This window comes from the organism of the source record quoted next, unplaced genomic scaffold, assembly GCF_019419815.1.
Source record: "Pyrus x bretschneideri cultivar Hongxiangsu unplaced genomic scaffold, Pyrus_bretschneideri_v1 Contig15, whole genome shotgun sequence".
Classification (NCBI taxonomy): domain Eukaryota; kingdom Viridiplantae; phylum Streptophyta; class Magnoliopsida; order Rosales; family Rosaceae; genus Pyrus; species Pyrus x bretschneideri.
Window position 1 is genome coordinate 1989809 of NW_025999446.1, and position 27890 is coordinate 2017698.

Sequence of the window (27890 nt, forward strand, 5' to 3'; positions counted from 1 at the left end):
AACTTATTCGTTAAAAGTGTTTTTAGAAAAAATATTTTTGAATTCCAAAAATACTTGAAATATTTTTTACAAAGTGCACCAATTATGTGTTATTTGTAGAAAATATTTCAAGTGATTTTTTAATTTCATTTATATTTTTACTAAAGATTAATTCTAAAAATATTTTTTTTAAAGACAATTTTAATCTTTTAAACGAATCTGAGCCATACCAAATTGTACTTGGTAGTCACTCTCACGTGGATCTAGTGCCGTGTCCATATCATATAGTTTTTATTTTTTTTCGTTTGTTTTCTTTCAACTTTTGGATCATTTCCGGGGAATTTTCGTTTTCCTTTTCTAATTGGCCATCTGTTGGGATTGCTTTGGAGTGAGGATACATGATTTTACTGATATACTCACATATTTGTAATTTCAACCGCCACCAACATCATGATAGCTTCCCTTCAGTGCACCAATTCCAATATGTGCTTGATCATCTCTTATCACAATCTTAAGTTCTTAAGCGTTATTATATGTTGCTGGAAATTTTTATAGGGGATGTAAAAGGCCTTCTAGGTCGGATTTTCTTGTTTCATCTTTTTGGTTCTCTTGTTTATTTTGTTTGTTGAATGATAATATAAATTGTTTATTTGTTAATTTATACTTGCCAACCATTAATTTTTTCTTCAATTCTTCAACAATTCTTGCCAAAATCAAACTTGTTTTTCTTTCTCTCCATGAAACCCTCGTATCCTACTAACCCTCCCTCCGGATGCCGTATAATGTGACTAAAAAGTTATTTGACGAAAATGCCCTCACAAGTCAAATGTTTTAACAGTAAAATGGATGGAAAGTAACGGTAGGTGGTGGATTCCAACAATTAATAAAGTTCAGGTGGTAAAACACACACAATTAAAAGTTCAGGTGGTATTTGCATGCATGCTTTCAAGTTCATGTGGTATTTGTGCAAAATTCCCTTTATACTTTACAGATTAATTTTGCACAAAAATCAATTAAATCAGAATCATTTAACCATTCGATTGATGCCATCAAAATGTTAGTGTTAACTAAATAACTCATCTGTTTATTCTCAAGTGCAAAAACTATACTTGTTTGTGAGAAATTTACACCTAATTGTGACGGATACCATCGCTATAGTGTAATTCGATTATGATGCGTCCAGAGCCGTCCCAATACTAATCGAGGCCTAAGACGAAAATGAAACGATGCCTCTTAATTTAGTTCCTTAATGTGATTTATTCACAACAATATAAATTTACGGTGCATCAAATTAGATTTTATGAGAATGAGAAATACTTGTTTCTTCTTCTTTCTAATCAAAAGTAAGATGAACGATGAAACTTTTAAGATATATAACAAGGGCATCTAGTTGTAACGATATTTGTAAAAAATCATATATATAGTTTCCAATAAAAAGAACGTAAGTAAATCCAATCTATTAAATTTTGGAGGTCTGCACCTAAGAAATTAAATAACACAACATTAACTAAGCATGAATAAAGAATAGGTGACATATGGTAATTAACAAGAAGAAGTCTGAACTCTGAATCAAATCTTGAATGGTCAAGCAATCCAGGAGTGCTCATATATTAATTCTTTTTCCATGATTAAAACCCATTTAGCTAGTTGGCAAAAGTACGTGTTTAGGGCAGCTTTTTCCTTCAAATAAACACACCCCACAATCTTTTATTTAATGCATCGACACAACATACTTGTCACTTGACCTCCACATATAAATCCAATCTATCTTCCCCAGTAGTCAACCACATCATCTTGTTAAAATTATGAACACATAAATACAAACTTTCATAATTTTGGTAAATTTATGTCTCCTAGTGTATTTCCCATTAAGTTTTGATACATATTGCACGAATCAGGGCATTCTCGGAACTAGAGAAATATAGAGGGGAAGAGAGAAGATGATGTGATTAAAAAGGCAAAAGAGTCGGTGCTACGTTGCAGGAGCTTAAAAGAGAGAGGTGCACGTTGGTTCATGATGGCGCAAAGAAGTCCGAGAGCACCATTGTTCTAGTGCGCTGTGCTTCTAGTTTTTGTACGGTTCCACATTGCTCTTTGATGTTCTCTTCCCTTTAATCTTTCTGCGTATCCAGAACATCCCCGCTCAAAAACCCAAGAATTTGCGACATGGGTCTGGTTAGTTTTGCACTTTTAACTTCACCATGAACGAGGAAGGCAGAAGATGGATTGGAGACGATTACCGTTTGGTGGCATTGAAGTTTTTGTTTAAAGATAAGAACTTTTTCCTGTAAAAGGGTACGAATCTGGTCCCTATTTATAGCAATTCAACTCATTCTCTTCGAAAATTCTATGATACTCCAGAGTAGCCTATACTCGAGAGTGTTAAGCAGTTACGTACTGGTCATTTTATCATTGACGAACAATCTAACAGTTAAAAACCTTGGAGTTTATGCTAGAAAATTCCCATTTTCTCAATTGAATTTTGCCAACTTCAAAGTTTGTTTCTCTAATGATATTGGATTGGTTTGATCACAATTTCTGCAGATACTAAAAGAAGCTGGAAGATGAACACCAGAGTGAGGGCAAGGCTACAGTCTATGAAGCCACTAGAGAAGAATAAAAAAGTAACTCATATACTTTGAACTATGAGCTAAACTACGTTATGCACTTTTTCACATTTTTTCAATCATAATTTTCGGAAAAGGTTTTCTTTTCTTTCACTGTGGGAGAAGCCTATGAAACATTGCCATGGAGCGCAGATTATGGCTTCAAAATTTGGAGCCTCCCAATATTATATAAATTTCTGGCATCTTTGGATGGATTTCCGTGATGGTTCTTCCACTTGAATCTCAGCAGTTGTTATCTCTCCTGGCTCACAAATTTTCTCAGGAAAATTATATCATTTTCTCTCCAATTCTCCGTTGACCCTTCTGATTCTGAGATTGGTTTTCAACACAAGAAAGTAAATTTAGCTTCTTTGATCCATTTCCAACATGGGTTTATATTTTACAAGTTTTTTTCTCTGCCCACTTCAGTTTTTTGTATTGGAAGCTAATTGCTGTATATTTAAAGGAAAAGGTAGAAATGCAAGGGAGTGAGATCAAGGAAACCAGAAAAGCAATCAGCAATGGAAGAGCTTTGAGCAGAGAGAGGAAATTGGCTTTGCAACAAGATGTATGAAATTCATATTTTTAGTACTTTTAATTTGTATGTTATGTGATTTTATAAGCTCTCTCTTTAATTAGTATTGATTATTGAGTTGAACATTGTAACTTGTTTAGGTTGATAAGTTGAAGAAGAAGCTTAGACATGAAGAGAATGTACACAGAGCTTTGCAGAGGGCATTTACAAGACCCTTGGGAGCTCTGCCTCGTCTGCCTCCTTATCTGCCTCCTTATGTGAGTGTTCACTATTTTTGTAGAAGCAATATTCCAATCTAATCTAATTTACGGGGCATAGAGTTTGTTGTTCTGACCAACTGGCCAAGCCCATATCTGCTTTTTGTTTTTTTTAGATAATGTAGTTGCTTAGCGGAATATCTTGCACTAATGTATTGTCCATAGTTAAAGAAAGTAATTAGGACTAATGAACGTAAAGGAGTTTTAAAGTAATTTTAATTGTGATTTTTAATTTTATAGACGTTGGAGCTTCTAGCAGAAGTGGCTGTTTTGGAAGAGGAGGTGGTTCGGCTCGAAGAACAGGTAGTGCATTTTAGGAAGGACTTGTATCAGGAAGCTGTATACATTTCAACCTCCAAGAGGAAAATGGAAACATCATCAGCTGATTCATCTGATTTGCACCCGATAAAGAATCCCAAATTTCAATCTCAAAGAGGAAACAATTCTACCATTTCCACTGAAAAGTATTGTCCATCCCGTTCTGGTAAGCCATATGTTCATCCTAATTTATAGGCCATGAGATTTTTAATGTTCTTAATTGCAGTTTCAGTTTCAGATGTTAAGCAGGGAAAAGAGAACCAATCATATAATAATTCTACGAAGAGCAACGACAGAGCCTTGATCCATCAAACTCAGGTTAGGACTCCAGCGAAGAGACCTCCAATCGATCACAGAACAGCAGAAAAGCATTTAGAGCCTCAAAAACTTCAGGTACATACTAAAATTACCGAATTTCATTAAGTTACTGACACTCGTTTGCAGTGCAATGAACATTGTTTTGCTTGTGTTGTACGTTCAGTTAGAAACTAAAAACGTGACCAAGAAAGTGCACAAGCAAGACTTCCTAGTATCCCGGACAAGGAGCTGTCAGGAGATGACAGTCCTAACAAAATTTCAGAAAGTATTGTCAAGTGCTTATCAAGCATTCTCACGAGAATTAGTTCAGTTAAGAATCTGGGTCCTGCAGAAAATGAAAGAACAGAAAATTGGGATCCTTATGGTATTTGTTTGGAATTTGGACAAAGAGATATCGGTCCATATAAGCAATTACACGCAATTGAAGCTCAGAATATTAATCCAAACCGAAGAGCAAATGCTTTGTTCCTACTCCGCAGATTGAAGTAAGTTCTCTGATTTGTAATCTGTTATGTAGATTTAGTTTCCAACCTTCTTGCATGATATGGTGATTATTTTAGGACTACTTATAGTCATATTTATTTGCTGAATTCGCAGACTACTGTTTCGGAAACTTGCTTCTGTAAATTTACAAAGCCTCAGTCATCAGGAGAAGCTTGCCTTCTGGATCAATATCTACAATTCCTGCATGATGAATGTATGTAAGAGACATCAAAAGATATTCTTATTTAAAACAGTTCAGAACAATCTTGTGGTGTTACGCCTAAGTAATCAAGTCTTCCTTTCCTTATTATTTTTTGTTTCCAGTCTTGTTTATCTTAAGAAATTGTTTCATCTGCTGCAATTGTTCAATACTGCAGGCCTTCCTCGAGCACGGCATACCTGAGAGTCCAGAGATAATTGTAGCCCTAATGCAGAAGGTACGAAATATGTCCTGTTTATGACAGCAAACCAGATTGTTAAATTACTTCTGCTTGTCAATAATTCATATATGGACCGTATGGTTGTATTTCATGTGACTCAGGCAACAATAAATGTTGGAGGACACATCCTGAATGCAATAACTATTGAACATTTCATCTTGAGACTGCCGTATCAGTCAAAACATGTAAGTAGCCTCAACTTGTATGCACATAGAAGATTGAACACAGAAGATTTATAATTATTTTATCAACTCCTGAGCAGACCTTCTCTAAGGGCACAAAAACTGACGAGAAGACGGCAAGAAGTACTTTTGGATTGGAATTATCCGAACCATTGGTAACATTTGCACTATCATGTGGCAGCTGGTCTTCCCCTGCGGTAAGTTTTGGAAGAAATAAAATGATCTGTCAAATTACCATTTAATAATCGACGCGGTATGACATTACTAATATATGAGCTCTGCCAAAATACAGGTGAAAGTGTACACTGCATCCCAAGTTGAGAATGAACTGGAAGTTGCAAAAATAGAGTACTTGCAAGCTGCAGTAGGAATTTCATCAGATAAGGTTGCAATTCCAAAGATATTGGATTGGTATTTACTTGATTTTGCTAAGGATTTGGAGTCTTTGCTTGATTGGATCTGCCTTCAGCTCCCAAGTGAAGTGGGAAAAGAAGCACTCAAGCTTCTTGAAAGAGGGAAAAATGAGCCCCTTTCACAATTTGTCCAAGTTACGCCCTATGAGTTTAATTTTAGGTACCTTCTATACAAATGATCCAAATTTTTGGTTCTGCAAATTATTGTTCACATCATCCCGGGGGGATGGGGTGGGGTGGGGTTTATGATTTTGTACATAGCTATAGACATATATGCAAATTACATGTATAATATCTGCTCTCTTTCAACTGTAAGTAATAATGAGATAAATGAGTCGAGTTTCAAAGCACTATCTATGATTAGAAGCGGCTTTTAGCTTAAGTGGTTTAGAACATCTATGTTTGCACTCCGGTCATGTGTTCTACTCCTTATCTCTCAACACTAGGGTTTGTAGCTCAAGTAGTTTAGCCCATTTACATATCCACTCTAGTCGTGTTCTCTACTCTCCATTCCCTAATATTAGAATTTGTATCTTAAGCAGTTAAGAGGATTTACTGTTGCACTCTGATCCTCTATTCAGTTTCGCCTTCTCGGATATTGCTTATATTAAAAAGTACTAGTTATGATTTGATCATGTGCATGGATGGAGAATCTAAAGATTGGTCCATGCTAAAGAAAATTTCATTGGAAACAAGTTGAGTAAGTGGTCCTAAAATTTGTCACGTTCACGACATAGACCTATCCATCAGCCACATCGAAGCAACAAACAGACCTCGCTTTTCAAGGTGGAGGGGTCACTACTTAGAGTAGTCTAAACCTGAATGTGATGTTTAACCAAAGGGAGAAATCAGAAAAAGAAAACCCTACAATCTGATGTTTCGTACATTCCACCACGCTTTTGTACCTACATGATCGTCGGCACACCTAGGATGAGTGAATCACTCATTTACTAATATCCATTGACTCGAAATCAGGCTCTGATACAAATTGTTAAGAGTTGATGGGTAAACGTCCATCAGCCACATCGAAGCAACGAACAGACCAGGCTTGTCAAGGTGGAGGGGTCACTACTTAGTGTCTAAACCTGAGTGGGACGTTTAACCAAACGGAAAAATCAGAAAAACAAAAACCCTATAATCTGGTGTTTCACACATTCCACCACGCTTTTGTACCTACGTGATCGTCACTCATTTACTAATGTTCATATTGACTCGAAATCAGACTCTGATACAGATTGTTAAGAGTTAATAGGTAAAACTGTGCCCTACGAAACCGACTTAAAAATATCACCACTCTTCCGTATCTATATCCTCGGCGTCCCACCTAGTGGCAACCATTTCCTTCTGTTAACACAGATTCACAATCCCCTAATTAATATCAATTTCTAAGATCCCAGAAGTAGAACGTGCCGCTACAACACCGACTTATAATCCCTTCCTCTAAAGCTCTTAAATCAGTGAAAAATATGTTATTTTTCCAATGCGGGACGTTGAGTAATTTTCAACATAAATTACCACAATTATCACCCTTTACTAAAGAACATACAGAATAGTTAGATTTTCTGTACCTGTTGACTTCAGGCTGCGATATATTCTGTCTTCTTCTTCCTGGTGAGATTAAAAGTTTCTACACCCGTGATAAATCTGGATCGCCCCACGGCATTTTGTTGGCGTCTAGGGTTTATACTCAAAACAAATAGTACGGCTGTTTTGAGGCCCAAACTTAATTGTTGCAGTAGGCACCAATATCTTTTTGAAAGACATTTGGACTGTATCTTCCAACCGCTAGACAAGGCAACTGCGTTTAGGGTCCTTTTTTTTTTTTTTTTTTTTTTGGAGGTACATATTTATCATTTATGGGTCCTTCATTCACAGAGTGAACATGATCAGGAACAGCTGTTGTGACTTGGAAGAAATTTGGAGCTGAATGGTTTTAGATTTCTTATTATTCTTCTAGTCGATGAGTTAAACTCATAAATCACGTTTTGATGTGTGTAAATTTTTTTGTTTTTATGATACTTTTTTTTTATAAGAAACAATATAATGTATTTTGAAACGAAAAACTTGGAATGCTCAAGCAATACAATTTGAAGGAGCAAAAATGATTATTCAACCCAATTGCAAGAGACATCGCAACCAAGAGCAAAACAATTTCTTCCAATGCCAAATATGGGTAAACCTTCTCCAGTGACTAATCTCAAGGTTCTAGGTGAGAATTAGGGTCATTTCCGTCAATTGCAACATTTCATGGAATTTATCTTGAAAGTTTTAACTCATAATTTGGATCAACATTTTCTCTTGGTTGCGATGTCTGTTGACACTTAAAACAACTAGCCTATAGTGAGACAACAGAACATTGTAAGATCATACTGAGTTTTATGAATTGTTATTAAGAAGAAAAGTCCTACCTGTCCTAGCCCCAAGCCATCAAAAGAAAAGTCCTACATTGTTATTACATGGTAAAATCACCACCACATTCAAAACTAGCGCACCACAATGCCGCAAACAAATCAAATGGAAACTTGAAATGTAGGCTTAGGAGAAAAGAACTAGAAAGGGAAAAGAGAATTAAGGGGAAAGAGGTGGAAAGCGAGAGGGCTGCCCGACTCAAAGCCAAGTCACGGGTAGCGGCAAGGGATTTCGTTTTATCAAGAGCTTTTCTTTCACTCTTACGCAACGCTAAACTCTGTTTTGCAACTTTTAATGAGTTATATATGCATATGTCTCAAATCGTAATTTGCAGAGGAAAAATAAACCTACATATAATATATAAGAAGTCAAAGCAATGTTCTTTATTAAAGATACATATTTAAATTGTAATTAATATTTCTCGACTGAACATATAACCTTGTTTATAAAGCCAAATCACACAATACCAAAAGTCGTACATGTAAACTAATAATGGACTAGCGATAGGATGACAACAGCACCACCAACCGGTGATCACCAACTCAAGAGGCTTGGAGAAGACATAGTTTAGAACATGGGCTGGCTGAACCCTAGATTAGATTAATCCCAAATCCTAACCACAGTTTTTTAGGGTTGAAATTTTCATGATCGATATTAATGATAGGGAACTGAAAACGAAGACGAATCCAATGATATTCAGCACGGTTCACGCCCCAAAATGATCACCATGAAAAAAATCATGGGAGTTGTGAGAGAGGCTGTTGATTAATATTAAAAATGCTTGCCAAATGGTTTTATATTATTTTAAAGAAGTCCTATCAACATTCTCACTTATCTTCTCATTTCAACTTTCTCAACATATTGGTATGGCACAAAAAATTAAGGCCTACTGGAAGAGCCCGCATAGCCCAACGATCTTTTATATATTTTTCCGGTAGTAATTTTAGGTACTATTTCTACAACCATCAATGATTGGTCAACCTGTGGATCCATTTGCAACTCCTTTGGAAATAAGCTTGAATGGTATTTCTTTCCAGTATTTCAAATACTTCGTACAATGCCAAATAAGTTATTAGGTGTTTTTTTAATAGGTTTTAATACCTACGGGCTTATTAACAATACCTTTGTTGGAGAATATTAATAAATTCCCTCCATTTCGTCGTCCTGTAGCGACAACGGTCTTTTTGATTGGTATCACATTTACTTTTTCTGGCCTAATGTGGAAGGCCTAAGGGGTAGGGGAGTAAGCTAAGTCTCACAATGGTTTAGCCATAATAATTCATTTACAAGTAAAGATGAATACCACTAGAATGTAGTACTAAGTGACAGAAAAAAAAAAATAGAGTTAAAATATTAATTTTAAGTGCAAGTGGAGTACACATGACATGAGAAGTAAGAAGCAATAGTAAAAAAAAACTCTTGCGCGACGATATTTTGCACGGCGAAACTCTAAACTTCGTTGCGCAAAGTCATGCGCAACGAAAAACACATCATTGCACAAAGTGACTTTGCGCGACAAAATTCTAAACTTCATTGCGCAAAGTCTTGTGCGACAAAATTTTGCACAACGAAGAACACATCGTCATGCAAAGTGACTTTGCGTGACGAAACTTTAAACTTCGTCGCGCAAAGTCTTTACAAAATAAAAAAAAATTTAAATCTTTGCGCAACGTAATTCAAATATTTCGTCGCCTAAACCAATTTATTTTCGTTTTTTATTTTGTACGTATAACACTTGAGAAATTGAACGGTATATATACTTATTAAATAGCTTTAAATTTATTATTGTAGTTCTGATCGGGGTTTTTGTTAGAAAAATATATTATTGTAGTTTGGATTGGATTTTTGTTAGAAAAATATATTTTAAATTGACGATCAAATTAGTTCATTATATTCATATAGGGTCAAGGAGTATAGCTGTAAAAAATCATCAAAATCGGAGTTGAAATAACCATTAAATCGTGATTTTTCGTTTATAACCGTCTAAAAGTTTTGTCTCATTCCTTGATCTATGAATATTTATTTTTTTCAATTTTTGGCGTATATGATCTCGAAGTATATACAAACAAGTTTGACGGTTGGATTGTTGAAACTAGTTTCGTATAATGCGTATCTCATCAAAACAATAAATTCACTAACACTTAAGAGTTTATTTATACTTTCATTAAGTATAATATAAGATTTTGTAGTATCCACTAATGTAAATATTTTAATTGAAGATCGAATTCAGTCATTGTATTCATATAGGGTCAAGGAGTGTAGCTGTAAAAAAATATCAAAATTAGAGTTAAAATAACCGTTAAATTGTGATTTTTCATTTATAACCGTTGAAAAGTTTTGTCCCGTTACTTGATATCTGAATGCTTGTTTTTTACGATTTTTGGCGTATACGATCTCAAAATATATACAAACAAGTTTGACGGTTGGATCATTGAAACTAGTTTCATAGAATGTGTATCTCATCAAAACAATAGATTCACTAACACTTCGAGTTTATTTATGCTTTCATTAAGTATAACATAAGGTGGTATCCACTAGTATAAATATTTTAAATTAAAGATTGAATTCATTCATTGTATTCATATAGGGTCAAGGCGTGTAGCTGTAAAAAATCATCAAAATTGGAGTTAAAATAACCGTTGAATTGTGATTTTTCATTTATAACCGTCGAAAACTTTTGTCCCGTTACTTGATCTCTGAATTTTTTTTATTTTTTATTTTTAGCGTATGCGATCTCAAAGTATATACAAACAAGTTTGACGGTTGGATCGTTGAAACTAGTTTCAAATAATGTGTATCTCATCAAAACAATAGATTCACTAACACTTAGAGTTTATTTATACTTTTATTAAGTATAACATAAAATTTTGTGGTATCCATTAGTGTAAATATTTTAAATTGAAGATTGAATTCATTCACTGTATTCATATAGGGTCAAGGAGTGTAGCTGTAAAAAATCATCAAAATCAGATTTAAAATAACCGTTAAATCGTGATTTTCGTTTATTTAAGTGTAGTTGTATACATGCGTTGCGCAAACCAATTTATTTTTGTTTTTTATTTTATTTTATATTATAAATTTTAAAATATAGTTGTTTTGATAAGTTTTTATTATTTTTTAAAACATGTGTGCGACGAATATCAATATTTCGTCTCCTAACCGTTGTTTACTTATTTTTTATTTATTTTCATATTTTATATTCTTAAGCTAAATTTTTTTTTTATTATTTTCTTTGCACGACGATTACACTTTTGGTCTCCTTAACCTTATTTATTTTAATTTATTTATATTTTAAATTGTAAAATAAATTATTTTCTTTTTTATTATTTATAAAAATTATTTTTATAAATTTTGCGTGACGAACCAATATTTCGGCACTTATAATCCTTAATTTTGGATGTGAGCCTAAAATGGGACGTGGGAAATTTTTTTTATTTATTTATTTTTTTTAAGACTTTGCACAACCATTTTTTCGTCACGCAAAACTCTAAAAATTTGGGTGGGCACCAAAAATGGGACACGGGAAATTTTTTTTTAAGACATTGCGCAACCATCTTTCATCGCGCAAAACCCTAAAAATTTGGGCGGGCACAAAAAATGGGATGTAGGAAATTTTTTTAAAGACTTTGCACGACCAATTTTTCCGTTCCGCAAAGCTCTAAAAATTTGGGCGGGCACCAAAAATGGGACGTGGGAAATTTTTTTAAGACTCTGCACGACCAATATTTCATCGTGCAAACTCATATCCTTCGTCGCGCAAAGTGATACGGCTTTTAAAACCAAAATAACTCCTCCACCATTTTTTCAATGTCTTTCTCTACTCTTACCTCTCCTCTATCTTTCCCTCTCCCCAAATCTGACCCTCTCTCTCACACTCACACTTCTCACTTAATCTCTTTTCTCTCTCTTCACTATCTCTCACTCTCACTCACTCTCTCATCTCTCTCTCTCACTATCTCCTCTAATTCTCTCACATTCACTCCTCCCTCTCATTCTCACTCACTCTCAATCTTGCCAAAAGGTATATTCTCCCCAAATTTTAATTTTTTTATTTATTAATGTGTATTTGGAGTTAGTTTTGAGTTTGGTATGGGGTTTGGGGTCGAGGATAGGATGAGGAGTGGAGTTTGGGATCGAATTTGGGGTATACCAATTTTAGGGGAGATTATGCCAATTTTTTGTTTTTTCTGTTATTTGACCTTTTTTTTTTTTTTTTTTTTTTTTTTGTAGGGAATCATTGATACTTTGATGGCTAAAGTTGAGGATTAGGATGCTATCGAAACATATCCCCCGCCACTACCACCACAATAGACTTGTATTAGGATTTTATTATTGTACTTTGTTAATCTATGTGTACATTTTGAATATATTATATATATTGGATAATTTGATCACTATTTTTCATATGTAATTTTATTTTGAATATGTCAATTTAAATTAAAATAATTAAAAAAATTAAAATGATACAATTAAATTAAATTAAAAAAGTAAAAATTCTAAAAATCTTGTGCTACCAAATATTTCGTTGCATAAACAATTAATATAAGAGAAATAATAAAACAAAAAGTCAAAAACCTTGTGCAACAAAATATTTTGACACACCCCGACCAAAGTTGAGACATGTTGGCCGTCACGTGAGGGTGACGTAACCAAGTGCCCAATAGAAGTGAAAATGATAATAAGAAATTGTGAATAAATAAAAAAACTAACTAAAACTTATCTATACTAAAGATAATACGAAGTGTGTGTGGAAGTGACCCAGTCATGCTACAAACGTTTCAGAGCATAGGTATCACAAGTGCGGTCAAACTAAACGAGTACTCTTTATACAAATAGGGAGAATATCCCTACTTATTTATAGAGATGTCAAAAATGCCGTGAAGTCCTCATGAGCCACCAAGGATGATCAGCTACCTAGAACTTAGAGGGGCGCAAAACAAAAAACGTGAGTGGGCAAAAACAAAGCTTTTGAAAACACAGTTGTCTTTATGAACATACTAACCCTTCACTGTAAAACCCGTATAATTTCCCAGAAATTAATAATACGTAAGTATATAAAAACAATGCTTAGAAGTAGTGAAAACAAAGGTATGCAATGTCAAGATGTTCAACAATAAAATGTGCAAGTCAGGTGATACGAATCAATGTAGAATAGTATGTCAGCCGAAGTCACCTAATGTGACCTGTACAGCTGAATCTATAGCTCATCAGGTATGCCTACACATGAGTCGAAACCACCTATTGTGGTCTATATGGCAGGGTTGCGTGTAAATAAGTACACTCAAGTGCTGCGATCACGTGAAGGCTGTGTGAATAATCGCGGGTCACCTACGAGTCAAAACCACCTATTGTGGTCTGTACGACAAGGCTAGTGCACCAAACTTGGATCCAAGGTGAGCGTGTGATGCGGGAGGTGAACATCACGTGAAGCACTGTGCCCTGATCAGGATAATGATCTCACAATGCATCAACGTATAACCATACACAATATAACTAATATCATCATGATGTACTCTCCTGATGCTTACCTAGGCCTCTGCAGCCTCATCCAATACTATGCATAACTATACTAATGCAATACTATGCCTCATCCAATACACATGACATGGCATTTAAAACATACAGTTCATTTAAAACAGTTTTTGGGAATCGTAAGCATATATACATATGTAGAAAACAAAAGCCCACTCACTGGTAAGTAGCAGGATCGTATCCCCCAAGTCTCACCTAACCACGCTTGTCCTCAAGATGCGTCTCACCTATATGCGAAATAACTAATTTAACGTTAATTCGATAGCACATAAACAAAACTTAGGTTTAATTCCTTATACGTTGCTCAAATGGGGTGTTAGAATATGCCAAAATGATCTACTCGACAACACGGACACCGCCATATTTTTAGAATAATTTTTGGACGTCACATGCGCCTTCCAAGGCACGACCACACACATCGACCACGCGCAGGCACTTGTCTGGCACACTGACGGAATCCCTAACGGCGTTTGGGAATATTTCGTTAAATAATAGAATATTTTGTTTAAAAACTAACGAAGTTACCTGACGCCGTCAGTATATTCCATCAAAGTTGACAAAATATTCCCCTCCTTCTCCGGTGGGCTTTGCAGGAACCGCCTCCGGCTTCCGTCTATTACGCCGGATTCTGGAAGAATTTAAACTTCAATATCTTCTTCATTTTTCAACTAAAATCCATGAATTTTATATGGATTTGAAGCTCTTGAAGAATAGAACACAACCATACCTATTTGAGGTCCTAACAATGATGAAAAGTGATTGGAATAAAGCTTGAAAAAAAAAAAAACCTGTCCAAACTGAAACTTCGTGAATCCTCTTATCTCAACATAACTCTACCCTAAAACTGCTCTAGGGTCTCTATGGAGTTGATTAATCTAGACCACTCACACCCCTCACAAGACTACTCTTACTTCTCATTCTCACTTGGTTGCCTACTACTTTTTACTTGCTTGGTTGGTTACATTGGTTGGTTGTTGGTTGATACAAATGGTGTGGATGCCGTCTCCTTTTATAGGCATGGATGGAACCTTGGAGAAGCATGGAAACATCATGCTAAAGATATCTAGATAATTCCACTAACTTCCTAAGCCTGAATTATCTACATTAATCTTGCATGTTGGTGGAAACCTCACCATTCTTCTAGACTCTTCCACCAACTTAAGAAACAACCTTTTAGTCCTTTCTACAAATGACTACTTTAACTTTGATAATCTAGCTAACCAACTTTTGTGAATGTTCTAGAATTTTTTATTCTAGATTTGTGAAGGTCTTTCAATGAGATGGGGTTGATTTCTTTAACAGTCCCTCTCAACACCATCTTATTTTTCTCTCTACATTAGGTTGACAACGCTTTATCTTGAACACCCATTTGCATGATATGGGTTTCAAATCTCTTACTTTGACACTAGATTCCAAGCCTGATTTAGCTCCACTACAGTGACATTTTCTCTTAACTTTGAGCCACTCTGGTTCAAATGCTTCTTCTTCTATGGCTATGTTGGCGCATTTAGGATTTAGCTTCCGGATTCTTGTTGACCTCCTTAGTTGTGATTGTGTAGTTGATACTTCCACTTCACCAGGTCTATCTTCTTCTGGTTGTTAATATATGCCAACTTGCCAAAGGTTTTGAGGCACTGCTTGCTCAACACCATCACCATCAAGTGAATCCTCAGACTCATTTGGTCTCGACTGGATTCGAACAGCTTGCTCCCCCATCTTTTCCTGCAACTTATCTTCAATCTCTTTCGAATCAGGCAACGCCTCTTTTTTTTAGGATCACCAAGAAGATGCTTTATCAAACACCACATCTCGCGATGTGTAACACCTTCCAGTCGTAGGATCACAACATTTCCACCCTTTTCTTTGGCTGTCGTATACCACAAAGATACATCTGATTGTCTTCTTGTCAAACTTGCTACGTAAATGAGTTGGAACAAATACGTAGCACACACAGCCAAATACTCAAAAGTAACTAACTGTAGGTTTCATTTCCCACAGTTTCTCAAAAGGTGAGACAAATTCTAACCTTGGTTGAGGAAGCCTGTTGATCACATGAGCTGCAGTTCTCATGGCTTCAGCCCAAAACCTTCCTGGTACATTCTTGGCATGGCGTATACTTCGATATATTTCTATAAGATGCCAGTTCTTTTTTTCTGCTACGCCATTCTGTTGTGGCATGTTGGCACATGTGAACTGGTGACGTATTCTACTTGTAGATACTGGGAAAACTCATTCGAGGTATATTCTCCTCCATTATCCATTCGTATGCAATGGATCTTCTTTCCCACTTCTCCTTCGACTGTCTCCTTAAACTCTTTAAATTTTGAAAATGTTTCAGATTTTTCTTTCATAAAAAAAATCCATACATATCTAGAGAAGTCATCAATGAACGTCACCATGTATCGCATCCCACTTATCGATGGTTGCTTAATGGGCCCGAACACATCGGAATGAACCAACTCTAACGGTTCTTTTGCTTTTGAACTTTGACTCTTCGTATGGTAGTTGATGTGCTTTACCATACTGGCAACCTGCACAAACTGTGTATGTTCTCATGTCAAGCTGAGGTAGCCCCTTAAGCATTGACTTCTTCATCATCACATTTAGCTTGTGATAGCTAACGTGACCATTCTCATGTACCATAAATCTGCTGTCTCGCTCTTCCTTGTTTTGTCTACGTATGCAGTTTCTGCTGACATTACATAGACTGACTGCAGTCGCCGTCCCTCCATTGTTGGCGTCCCTAAGATCTTGAGGTGTCGATACACCTTCATATCTCGTGGACCAAACAAGACATAATTTCCCAATGACGTCAGTTGAGGCACTGAAAGCAGATTTTTCTTCATACCTGGAACATGGTAGACATTTTGAAGCGGCACATGGTTAGTGTTGTAGCGGGGCACAATTACAGCCTTACCAATGTGAGCAATCAGTAGCCTCGAGTCGTTAGCCGTCACCACCAAGTGGCCTCCCTTGTACTCTGTCAAACTTTGTCACTTTTTCCCATCATCCATCATATGGTTTAAGCAACCCGAATCCACGATCCAATCATTCTCGTAGTTAATCGACTCTTAATTTGCTGCTGTGAAAGTTAACTTTTGCTTCTCCATAGCAACGAATGCTTCAGTGTCTCATTCTTCCTCTAGGGTTAGATATGCTATGATGTCCTAGTCATCTTCACGTTTGTTTTTTGAGTTGGCGACGTTACTCTTTGCGGGCTTTTTGAACCAGTAATTCTTCGCCATGTGGCCCTTTTTTCCGCAATTGTAACATTTTCCCTCAAACCTTTTATTATTCTAGGACTGACCACGATTGCCATGATACTTCGAAGCTCCCCCTGGCCGAGAACTCCCTCATCCTTGATGACCTTTTTCCTTGTCACCATTTCTTTTAGATCCACCATCAACATGCTACTTAAAGCTGCCTTTACTTTCGGTGTAGAGCGCTTCCTCCTCATCTCTTGACGAGACCTCTCCCATTTGTTTTGCCAATGCTTCTTGATCAACAAGCAAATTCTCAAACTCAACAAGTGATGGTTAGGTCAGCCATCCTTGTAAAGCGGCAACGAAGCCTCGATATTCGAGTCTCAATCCATGGATAATTATTCTTTTTATCTTGGATTCTACAATGGTTGCACTAGGATCTAATTCAGAAATTTCACGGCAAATAGAATTTACCTTGTGGAAATATTCGGCAATCGTTATGTCCCGTTAGGGCCACCGATAATAACTCATTCTCAAGAAGCTGTAGTTTTGTGTCGTTTCTCTTTGAAAAGAGTGTGGTAAAGGTGTCCCACGCTTCTTTTAGTGTCTTGGCTTTCCATATGTGCTCCAACATGTCATCTTCAACTGTGGTTTTTAAGGCAAACATTGCCTTATCTGCCTTGATCTTCCACTTCTGCAAAGTGCCGCTGGTGTCTTCTTCCGGCTGCTTAACTTCATTACCGCCGACAACATCCCAAAGATCTTGGCCTTGTAGGTAAGACTCCATGCACGTCGCCCATGTGTTGTAATTTTTGTTGTTCAACTTCTTGATTGCTCTAACAACTTGAAGATCTCCCATCGTGTTGGCAAAACTTCGATAAGCCGAACAAGATTAACGAATAATCTTGTGAAGTACTAAACTTCTCACGATTCATAAAAGCTTCACTAGAGACGGTCCCTGATCGTACCGCTCTAATACCAATTGTTGAGGAAAGATTAGAGTACACAACTTTAACATAAGTGTTGGAGAGATAACACAATTAAACAAATTACTTGTATTACACACACAAAATATTACAACACTCAAAACTCTCAAAGACACACTTTAGAAGCAATGACACTACTCACTTTCTAGAGACAAACTCTAGACCACTCACTCTCCTCACAAAACTACTCTTACTTCTCACTAGATCTCACTTGGTTGCCTACTACTTCTTACTTGCTTGGTTGGTTACATTGGTTGGTTGTTGGTTGATACAAATGGTGTGGATGCCTTCTCCTTTTATAGGCATGGATGGAACCTTGGAGAAGCATGGAAACATCATGCTAGAGATATCTAGATAATTCCACTAACTTCCTAAGCCTGAATTATCTACACTAATCTTGCATGTTGGTGAAAACCTCACCATTCTTCTAGACTCTTTCACCAACTTAAGAAACAACCTTCTAGTCCTTTCTACAAAGGACTACTTTAACTTGGATAATCTAGCTAACCAACTTTAGTGAATGTTTTAGAATTCTTTATTCTAGATTTGTGAAGGCCTTTCAATGAGATGGGGTTGATTTCTTTAACAACATCTTCGCCAAAGCTTTGATCGTGGGGCAGAAGCCAGTGCACGGCACCATTGACGAAAACATTCCTAGGACATTTGTGGTTGTTATTACAGAAAGGATGGCAACCAGGAAAAGAAACAGCAGGTGGAGCTGGAGGAGGAGGACTAAGAATCTTCCAGGAGCCTCTGGCTAAAGAGTAAACCTCAACCCCATACGGGGTGTTCCCGGCAGGATAAAAAGAATGATCATTACTAAAAATTATTCTCAAAACTTTGTAGTCCTTGGTGCGGGAATCGTAGCCGAACGAAGTAGAAATGTAATATGGCAAGTTAACGTTTTCTTCTTCTTCTTCGTTGGTCCAAGGGATGGTAATGGTAGAAGGGGGCAAAGTCACGAATTTTCTAACCGAAGGGTTCCACATTATTGCGGGGACTTCGGGGGTGAAGTCCTCATCATTAGCAAGGCATATGAGGCCGTTGCAAGTCCCGGCCAGATCGTAATCGAAAGAAGTAAGTTCGCCGTGAGTCGAACTGAAATTAGTTATAGCCTTGCTGTTAGTACTATCAAATCTAAGGAAAGATGCAGAAACAGAATCAGGCTTATCCCAATACAGCAAGTATCCCTTAAAATGGAAGGGTCCTTTTAGTAGATGGAGACTACCGACATCACCATCATCATCATCAAGAAGTTGGTCATCATCATTATCAGCAACTTGGTTTTGGTCGAGGAAGATGCGGCGTCGGAGATGGGCGTCAATGAAGGACGGGCTTTCTATCAGATATTTCCAAGACTTACACACGTCGGTGCACTTGATTAGAGATTTTACCGACGGCAACCTCACCAGGATTTCGCCTATGATTTCTTCGTGTAGTAATTCCCCATCAAATTTGGAGCAGTCGGTGGTTTTTACGTCCGGTAGATACTGAAAGGCGGTGTCGGTGGTGGCAGTCCGGTGGTTCTCCTCTACGGACGAAGACGACAACTTCCTCTTCTTCAAGGGAGGTGTTGGTGGTGAGCTGCTGGAGGCCATGTTTGTTTGGTGGTTTTGATTGAATTGAAAGTTGTGGAATGGGATCCCTATTTATAGTGCCAATAATCTAGAGTGGATTTGGTTACCGTAACGTGAAAGGAAACATGTAGTCCTGGAGTTGCCTGGAGTTTATTCCTACGTTGACCGGGAAGCCAAATCTACTTAGAAAACCAAATCCGAATTAGAAAACCAAATCTACGTTCACAATTTCAAGCTTTGAATGTAACAAGCAAAAAAACCCGCACGATGTTGCAGGTTTACACACAATTACATTGATATTTACAATTCCATTACTACATATATAAAACCGTATTTACAATCCTAGTTATACATATATACTAATCAGCATTTCTGAACTTCCTTGATCAACACGTGATAATTGTTGTCTCTCATATGTATGTTTCTCTGTTAAAATTTCAAAAGACAGTTGTTGTTCTCTTGGTGCCCTCAAACTTTGTTTTGCAAATGTAGGGCATTCAGGCAACACATACCCATCACCAGCATAAAAATATATTTTCATTAAACATTTCTATGCCATTTGAAATGCCAAAAGTATGAGCTTCTTGTATTATTAGATTTCTTTTGCTATTCCTAGTTATTTTCGCCATAATGTGCAAAAAATTTAAAACCTCAAGCAACAAATTGATAGTTGGGAAGAAAAAAAATGTAACATGCTTAAATAAAATTATAATTTTCAATCACACATAAAGTGTAAATAAATAAAGAAAATGAACACTAATAGGCCCTAATATTGCTGCACCAATTCACTTGTACAAACGAACATCTGTTGCGATCGAGAGAGAACCAAAAAAATCTACTGAGTTCTATAATGATGAAAAATGAAAGAAATTTAAGAAAGTTTGTAATGTTGTAATGACCAAGAATCTGCTCAAAAGCTTAAGATACAATCATGGGTGGTGTTGTTAACTTTGCACATCTTGTAATACAATTCGGTATTCTTAGTATAAATCATTGGTGGTGTTGTTAGGTTTGTACATCTTGTAATACATTTTGACTATATGATTATTCATGAAATATTTTACTATAGTAAATGTGCAATTTTTGTTGTTTCTTAATATATTTTTAATTAATTTTTTTATTTTATTTTAGAAAACATTTTATAACAGGCATTGGCCGTGGTCAATTAGTAATCCACAACATCCAGTAGCGCGTGGTGTTTAACTCTAATCTGTCACGAGCATTATCTGTGATTATTATGTAATTAACAACGCGCTTTGCTTGTGGTAAAAGTTAGGACTTTTTATCACATCTAGATACTTAATAGGCACATTGTTCGTGGTGGATTGCAATTTACCACGGGCATTCATCGTGACAGATGTGGGTTTGTCTTCTAGTGGATTTGATTTTGACCTAAAACTAATAAAACATAAAACACTATTATTGCCTTAATTAAGAAACTTTATTTGGAATCTCTCAAAGTAAATTTAAGTGAGACTTTCCGACATCGTAAAAGAGAATATGTACACAAGAAACCTTCTTTCCCTACAGGGAAGATTATTACAGTACGTATCACTGTATTTGTATAATATCATTGCCGTCCCCGACTCTCCGATGCCAATATATCACCTTCTGTTCGAAATTTCATATATACATTGAGGGTGATAGTAGGGTGGGTTAATCTGGCCCCTTTTTCTTCTTTTGGGTCTTGCATGCATTACCAAACGCCTGCCACTGAAGTGGACTATTTGCTATAAGTATGAGTGCAGTGCACAGATCATTAAGGCAAAGTTAATCGTCAGTTAAGGTTGGATGTAGATATTACTTGTTCAAACAAAATTGTGGTCCTAGAAAAATGCAGATCCGAAAGTTAAATATCGCAACTAAGTAATGCGTAATTTCGTTCGATTTCTTATAACCATGCATATATTTAATAGCGGAGTCAGAATCTTATGACAATGAGGATGTGACAAAGAAGTCCTCAAATATTGATTGTTCACATATATATAATTTAGCTTATACCCATTTTTGACAAAGATATAATTTTTTTATTAGTCAAAATGAAATCTGAGATTGGTATAACTCATCAGTTTGATTCCTGACAATGAAAATTGATAGAAGTACTTCCTGAGTTTATCCATCGTAAATCGTTTTGGTCATTTTGTGAAAAATCTATCAATATTCTCATTAAATTATCATGTATGAATACATGACCACTTTTTAAGGGTATTTTTGTCAAACTAACCCCTCCACTTAACGAGAATATTGAAAGATTTTTCACAAAATGATCAAAATAATTTACGGTGGACAAATTCAAGAACCACTTCCATCGATTTTCATTGTCAGGAACCAAGTAAGGAGTTATGCCAATATTAGGAATCATTTTGACTAAAAAGCTTGATTTTTATCGCAAATTTAATTTTTAATATATCTTAGATCTTCCAATATTTTTCTTTCCAATATTTAATGTTAAAAGAAGTCTTAGATTCGAATTCCAACCTTATTGATCGAAGACGAAGTTCTTGGTGCTCTAATTAATACACATTCATAATGGTCTTAGTGTATATGATGTGCAAAAATAGTATCAAATGCACATGACTTGTATTATCTGTGTATTAATATATTTCTTGGAATCAGATGATAAATTTTAATGGTAACAAAGGCATCTTGTGAGGGTCAGAGACACCCATTGCCCCCTACCTCCTTAGTATCATTTATAGATAAAATTTTTAATCTACCAAGAGCACAACGGGTTACAGTAAATGTCATAGTATAATTGGATAAAATATTTTTTCTAAATTATAACACTTGATATACCAAACCATGTTCGCGACACTTTGAAAAATATCTCATATATGTATGTGTATCTCCATAAAGCACAACAAAGTGAAAAAGGAGGTGCACTCAAGAGTGCACATACATATTGGTCTTTCCAACTTACCTTACATGTGTATATGATAAGGCTCAGCGTTACTATAACGCCTCCCTCCATCTGGCCTTCAATAAGGATATGAATTTATAATCCACACCATGCAAAATTCGGTAGTCAATTGATACTTTAGTCAAATTCAAAACATGAAAAATTGACGTCACCTCAGCTTTAAAAGATAAAGGACTTTGCAAATCGCCACAAAAGAAGGTACCTAGTGTGTTGCCCCTGGAGAATTTTTTTTTAATGTGGCAAGTACACGACCTAATATACAAAGTGTTATAACAAAATTGGTTGGAATTTTTTTCAAATTTTCAACTAATTGTATTATTGTACTTGATGTGTTAGACTGTGTTCCCGACACATTGAAAAATCTTTCATTCTTTTGAGTTTATATTCCTTCTTGCATCCATTAAAGTAATTTGAAATATTGTATAAAATAAGGCATGCACAATAAGAAGGTATTAATGCATCCACCATTTTTTGAGAGTGGGAGTTTGTAGACTTGTAGATATCCATATATCCAGAGCCTTTAAGGAAAGAGGTTCTATTTTATTTTTTTTTAATGGAGATTAGTTGGGGGTCCAAACGACATTGAACTTTAACAATCTAAATTGTTTATTTTCAAGTTACATTTTATAAATTATTCTAGCAAAATATTAGTCAAATCGGAAATATTTGAGGCATCTAAGTGAGTTCAAAGAAATTGACGAACACTATGATCTAAGAAACATTGAAATTTTATCGTCACAATTGAATGAGCAAATGGTTTTTGATTGAACTGAATTTTTGTACGAATTTTATATGAATCAAGATTTACAACATAGACTGTTCGGATTGTTAAAGTTCGATATGAAGTGAGTCCCATAACTAATTCCTTTTTTTTTTCTTTTCAAAAATGAGAGTCACTCCCCATAAAGGGCCTATCTATATACATATCTTTGTATCTATATACATAAATACATATGTATCTATACTCATTTCCCAAAGACTCTGCAGAATTTTACTGAAAGGAAGAGCTTCCTTAGGCAGACATGGCGAGCACAACTAGTGTGATTGATCATGAATTTCAGAATGAATTATGTGAAACTGGTTTCAATCCTCTCCAAAATGTGGAAGAAGGAGATGTAGACGATGACGGAAAATCGAAAAGAACTGGTATGTTCTTTTTAGTTTCTCTCTGCCAAGTTTTTAACCTCTTTTTCTCTATATACAGGATTACATTCATCTTGTTTTTCAATATATCTCCTCTAATAAAATTGATCTTTTTCTCCTTTGATAAATTTCTCTACCTTCCTTTTCTTTTCCTTCCAATATTTGGGCTGAGGAAGACTGGGTGGAAACTGGCAATTAAATAAGAACTACCTAGAAGCAACAGTTCAGAAAGAAAAAAAAAGTTTTGATGTCTAGATTATTGCATCGTTTTGCTGATAAAAAATAGCATATTTTCCTGGTTTCTTTAGGTGAAAATTGCATTCATTTTAAATATTACACGAAGTATTAATTTAGAATCATGTTATTCACACATCTTTTTTTACCTTTTATACATTCTTCTTAATTTGTGACCGTCAGATGGAATGAATTGAAGAAGATGAAAAGACAAAAATTAACAGTATGTGTGAAAGGTAAAAATGAGTGCCAGATATACGTAATTGTGTATGCAAAAAAATATTCCAAGTATGTCTTGAATAATTTTCTTAGAAAAAGGTGGTAAAAAAACCTTCAATAGAATCTTTTTATTTGGATCAACTGAAATACAGTCATTTATGCATGTAACAAACTTTCTTTGGAAACTACTATTAATAATTTGGAAATTAATTAATGTAGTCAGATTCTGGTTTTGTCTGGGCTTTTTGTTTGAAGTTAACAATTTGAAAATATATCTGCATATATATGCCTAAAAAAAATTTGAAAATCAAAATTAGACGACTCATTTTTAGAATATGATTGAAATCTTCTCTAAATCTCCTTTGTGCAGACACTCGAATCAACTAATACCGGTTGTTCATCAACTAATACCGGCTGTTTATACAAGATCGTGCGATTTAAATTAGATTTAAATTTTTTAACATTTTTTTCACATGCAACGAGGCACTCGACCTCTTTCTTCGTCAAAAGATATTAATCTTCTTTTTATGTGACATAAATGCAGGGACAGTGTGGAGTGCGTGTGCACACATAATCACAACATCAGTAGGTGCTGGAGTGCTCTCTTTGGCATGGGCAATGGCTCAACTTGGCTGGCTTGGTGGCATTTCCATTCTCTTGTTCTGCACATTTGGTGCACTTTATGCTGCTACTCTCTTAGCAGATTGCTACAGATTCCCAGACCCAGTCACTGGCAAGAGAAATTACTCTTACATGGAGGCTGTCAAAGCCTATTTAGGTAAAATACTCATACGATTTGGAAACTCTCATGCAAATTTATGTTTGGAAAATGCTCTACTCCACCGCCACTACTATTCAAAGTGAATGAAATACCGTTATTGCATCATAAATGGATACGTGGGTTGCTTACGTGGTATTACATTCACTTTGAATAGTACGTATAGTAGTAAATTAGAGCATTTTCCCTTATTTTTCATGGTCAAATTTTTGTTACTACTATATTTGTCTTTAATTTCTTCAACCTATTAGGTGGAACAATTTACAAGTTCTGTGGATGGATGATATATTTAAATCTTGCTACCATTGGAGTCGGCTTTACGATAACTACGGCAAAGAGCATGATGTAAGTTTTCCGTTTTTGGGAAATTTGGAAAAATAACCAAAATTTGGACCCTATATATATAGAATTATAGTCATCCTTTTAATTTTATTATAATTAGAACCAAAAGTTGATATAAAAATATTAATATACCCTTTTAACAATGAGGGAAGCAATTACACCCACCATTGCAAAGATTAGAGCTGTAACCACAAAACTCGTTTTGGTGTTATCTGATTCCAACACTTTTTCTTTTGGAAATAAACTCCGCAAACAATTGATCTACAAAAAGCACAATCCTTTTTCTATAAATCTTGTTACAGATCAGAGCCCAATTTGATTTTAACGTGTACTCAAATCCAATTTGATCTTCAGCAAAGAGAAATGCAAGAGGGAAAGAAAGGGGGAGAGCTTACTGCTTAGTGGTTACCTTGAATAAATGATATGATTGTCTTCGAAAAACAAATTGTAATGTTGCGTGAGGCTCCAACCTCTGGGTCTTGCTGGGATAGGAAGAAGATGACAAAGATTGGGATTTTTGAAAATTTAGAACTGTTAATATCATATGAAAAAATAACCGAGAGCTTAATAAAACTTCTCATCAAAAATTGGCTAACCTTTTGAGCTTTTTGAGAGGGCTGGAATTGTCTAGGTTGCTGAAGTGAGGCTTTGAACTTCTTTGGATTTGTTTTGTAAAAAGTTTTAGTCATAAGGGTGCATTAGTACTTTTATATTAGATTTTGGTTATAATTATCATAAATTTAAAAGGGTGGTTATAATTCTATATAGAGTTCTAATTTTGATTATTTTTCCAAATTTTCTAAGTTTTTTTCTTATTTGTTCTTTATTTACAGACAAAAAATTAAGAAATTAATATCACTAGACTAATAACTAATTCGAATTTTTATGTGAATTTGAGTAATCAGAGCCATACAGAAATCGAATTGCCATCGCAAACATGGTAGTGATGACCCATGCAAGTTCTCCAACATTCCACATGTGATTGCATTTGGAATTGTAGAAATTCTCTTATCACAACTCCCAAATTTTCACAAGCTCTCTTGGCTCTCAAAGCTTGCAGCAATTATGTCGTTTGGGTATGCCTTTATCGGAATTGGACTTTCCATTTCAAAAATCATAGCAGGTAAGTTCTCTCCGTCCAAAAAATTATTAACAAAGTTTTACGTATGTGGCACTACGTACTCATGCAAAAAGGGGGCTCCATTGCATGCATGTTGGTTTTGCTTAAGCCTGTTATTTGTGTCGGTAGTGCCACATATTGACATGACGTCTGTATATAAGAACTTCTTCAAACTAGGATAATAGTACGATCTAGAAATAATTTAAAATTTTGATTGGGCAGGGCATGGAGGAAAAACTTCTCTTGCAGGAGTGGACCTGCCTTTATCTGAAAAAATTTGGAGGATGTTTGCAGCAGCTGGAGATATTGCCTTTGCTTGCTCATATGCTCTAGTGCTTTTGGATGTCCAAGTGAGACATCCCAATTGCCAAGTCAATTAGTTCTTTCTTTTCTCACTTATAAAAAATATACTGAGGCTTTTTCTATTTAGTTTTAGTTTTATACATTATATTGCATTTTATTAATTTTCAGGACACTCTAAAGTCATCGCCACCAGAAAACAAAGTGATGAAGAAGGCTGTGTCAGTAGGGGGTTTGGCTATGTTAATATTATTCATGATGTGTGGTACGTTGGGATATGCTGCATTTGGAAATAAAACCCCAGAAAACCTACTGGCTGGTTTTGGAGATGATGTAGCCTTCTGGCTCGTTGATATGGCTAATGTTTTCATTGTGGTGCACATAGTTGGTGCATATCAGGTACATATATTATATATATACCTTTTCCCTAAATTTATGCTTCTCAAGTGTGCTCAAACACGAAGACAACAATTTCACGTCAGAAGATTTTGTTTTGTTAGATAGTTTAACATGTTACGTTCTCAATAACTAACAATCTAAACTCACTACAAGAATACATTCTAATAGTTTAGTAGCATAAAATGAGGTTATGAGGTGAGTAAAAGCGCTATGGGTGCCTAATAATAACATGCATGACTGTCAGTGAGTGAAAGCTTTAGCCACCCTATCATCTTGGGCCACTTATACTAGTGACTGTTGATGATGTTTTCTTAGTGATTATTGATTTAAATCTTGTTTAAATATGTCAAATTAACAATATAATAACATAATATGTCATATTATAAATATAACATATTATTCCTCATGAGCTAAGTGAAATATTATATATTTAAATATGTTGTTCGAATTGACATTTTTAATAATATAACAAGTTAGACTGTCAACGTATAAACTTAAGGTCGGTATTATTCTATTTAAGCAGGTACTTTGCCAACCGGTGTTTCGTATTATTGAACTATTGGCTAGAAGGAGGTGGCCGAATTCCAAGTTCATAAACAGGGAGATCCCAATCAGACTAGCGAAGGTAAAGTTCAACATCAACATGTTTAGGCTGTCATGGAGGACAGCCTATGGGGTGTTGGTCTCGTTTCTTGCCATAGCTCTGCCATTCTTCTCCGACATGCTTGGCCTTCTTGGGGCCCTGGGCTACTGGCCACTCATAGTGTACATTCCGTTGGAGATGCACATTGTGCAGAACAAGATTGGGAAATGTACAATTAGATGGTTTGGGCTCCAATTGTTTAGCTTTTTGTGCTTGCTTCTTTCTTTGGCTGCAGCATCTGGTGCCATTCATGGTCTGTATGAGGGTCTCAAAGCCTACAAGGTCTTCCAATTTAAAGAGTGAAGTGAACCAAAAATTAGTATATGCTTCAATATTGGCATATAGCTATGTGTATTAGATAAAAGGATTTTGCTAAGAGCAGACGTCTTGGGCGAGTTGCAACTGAGTTAAGTGTTGTTATTAAATATAATTTGAGAAGTTTACGTAAGAACAATCTCATTAGGCTCTTATAGTATCCTATTAACTACTCCATTAACATGTTTGGTGTTCAAAAAGAACAACTATTTTCTTAATTTTTACATGATGAAGTAGTC

At 35.6% G+C, this 27890-nt stretch overlaps 3 protein-coding genes across 3 annotated transcripts; 2 read left to right on the forward strand and 1 right to left on the reverse strand.

Annotated features, from left to right (window-relative positions):
- The first annotated feature begins 1820 nt into the window (after window positions 1–1820).
- Window positions 1821–6161, forward strand: LOC103959537. The gene is made up of 12 exons (XM_048580279.1): window positions 1821–2274; window positions 2524–2603; window positions 3052–3153; window positions 3261–3377; window positions 3618–3861; window positions 3922–4092; window positions 4192–4498; window positions 4611–4710; window positions 4874–4933; window positions 5038–5121; window positions 5199–5315; window positions 5411–6161. The coding sequence occupies exons 2-12, from the start codon at window positions 2544–2546 to the stop codon at window positions 5708–5710; spliced, it is 1662 nt and encodes a 553-aa protein (XP_048436236.1). The 5' UTR covers window positions 1821–2274; window positions 2524–2543; the 3' UTR covers window positions 5711–6161.
- Window positions 6162–18164: 12003 nt separating this feature from the next.
- Window positions 18165–19259, reverse strand: LOC108868102 (F-box protein CPR1-like). The gene has a single exon (XM_018650446.2). The coding sequence runs from the start codon at window positions 19257–19259 to the stop codon at window positions 18165–18167; it is 1095 nt and encodes a 364-aa protein (XP_018505962.2).
- A 5061-nt stretch (window positions 19260–24320) lies between these two features.
- Window positions 24321–27709, forward strand: LOC125475440 (amino acid permease 1-like). Its single transcript, XM_048580167.1, has 6 exons — window positions 24321–24532; window positions 24784–24877; window positions 25780–25997; window positions 26217–26344; window positions 26466–26693; window positions 27217–27709. Exons 1-6 carry the CDS (start codon window positions 24373–24375, stop codon window positions 27637–27639), a joined length of 1251 nt encoding a protein of 416 aa, XP_048436124.1. The 5' UTR covers window positions 24321–24372; the 3' UTR covers window positions 27640–27709.
- Window positions 27710–27890: the final 181 nt, after the last annotated feature.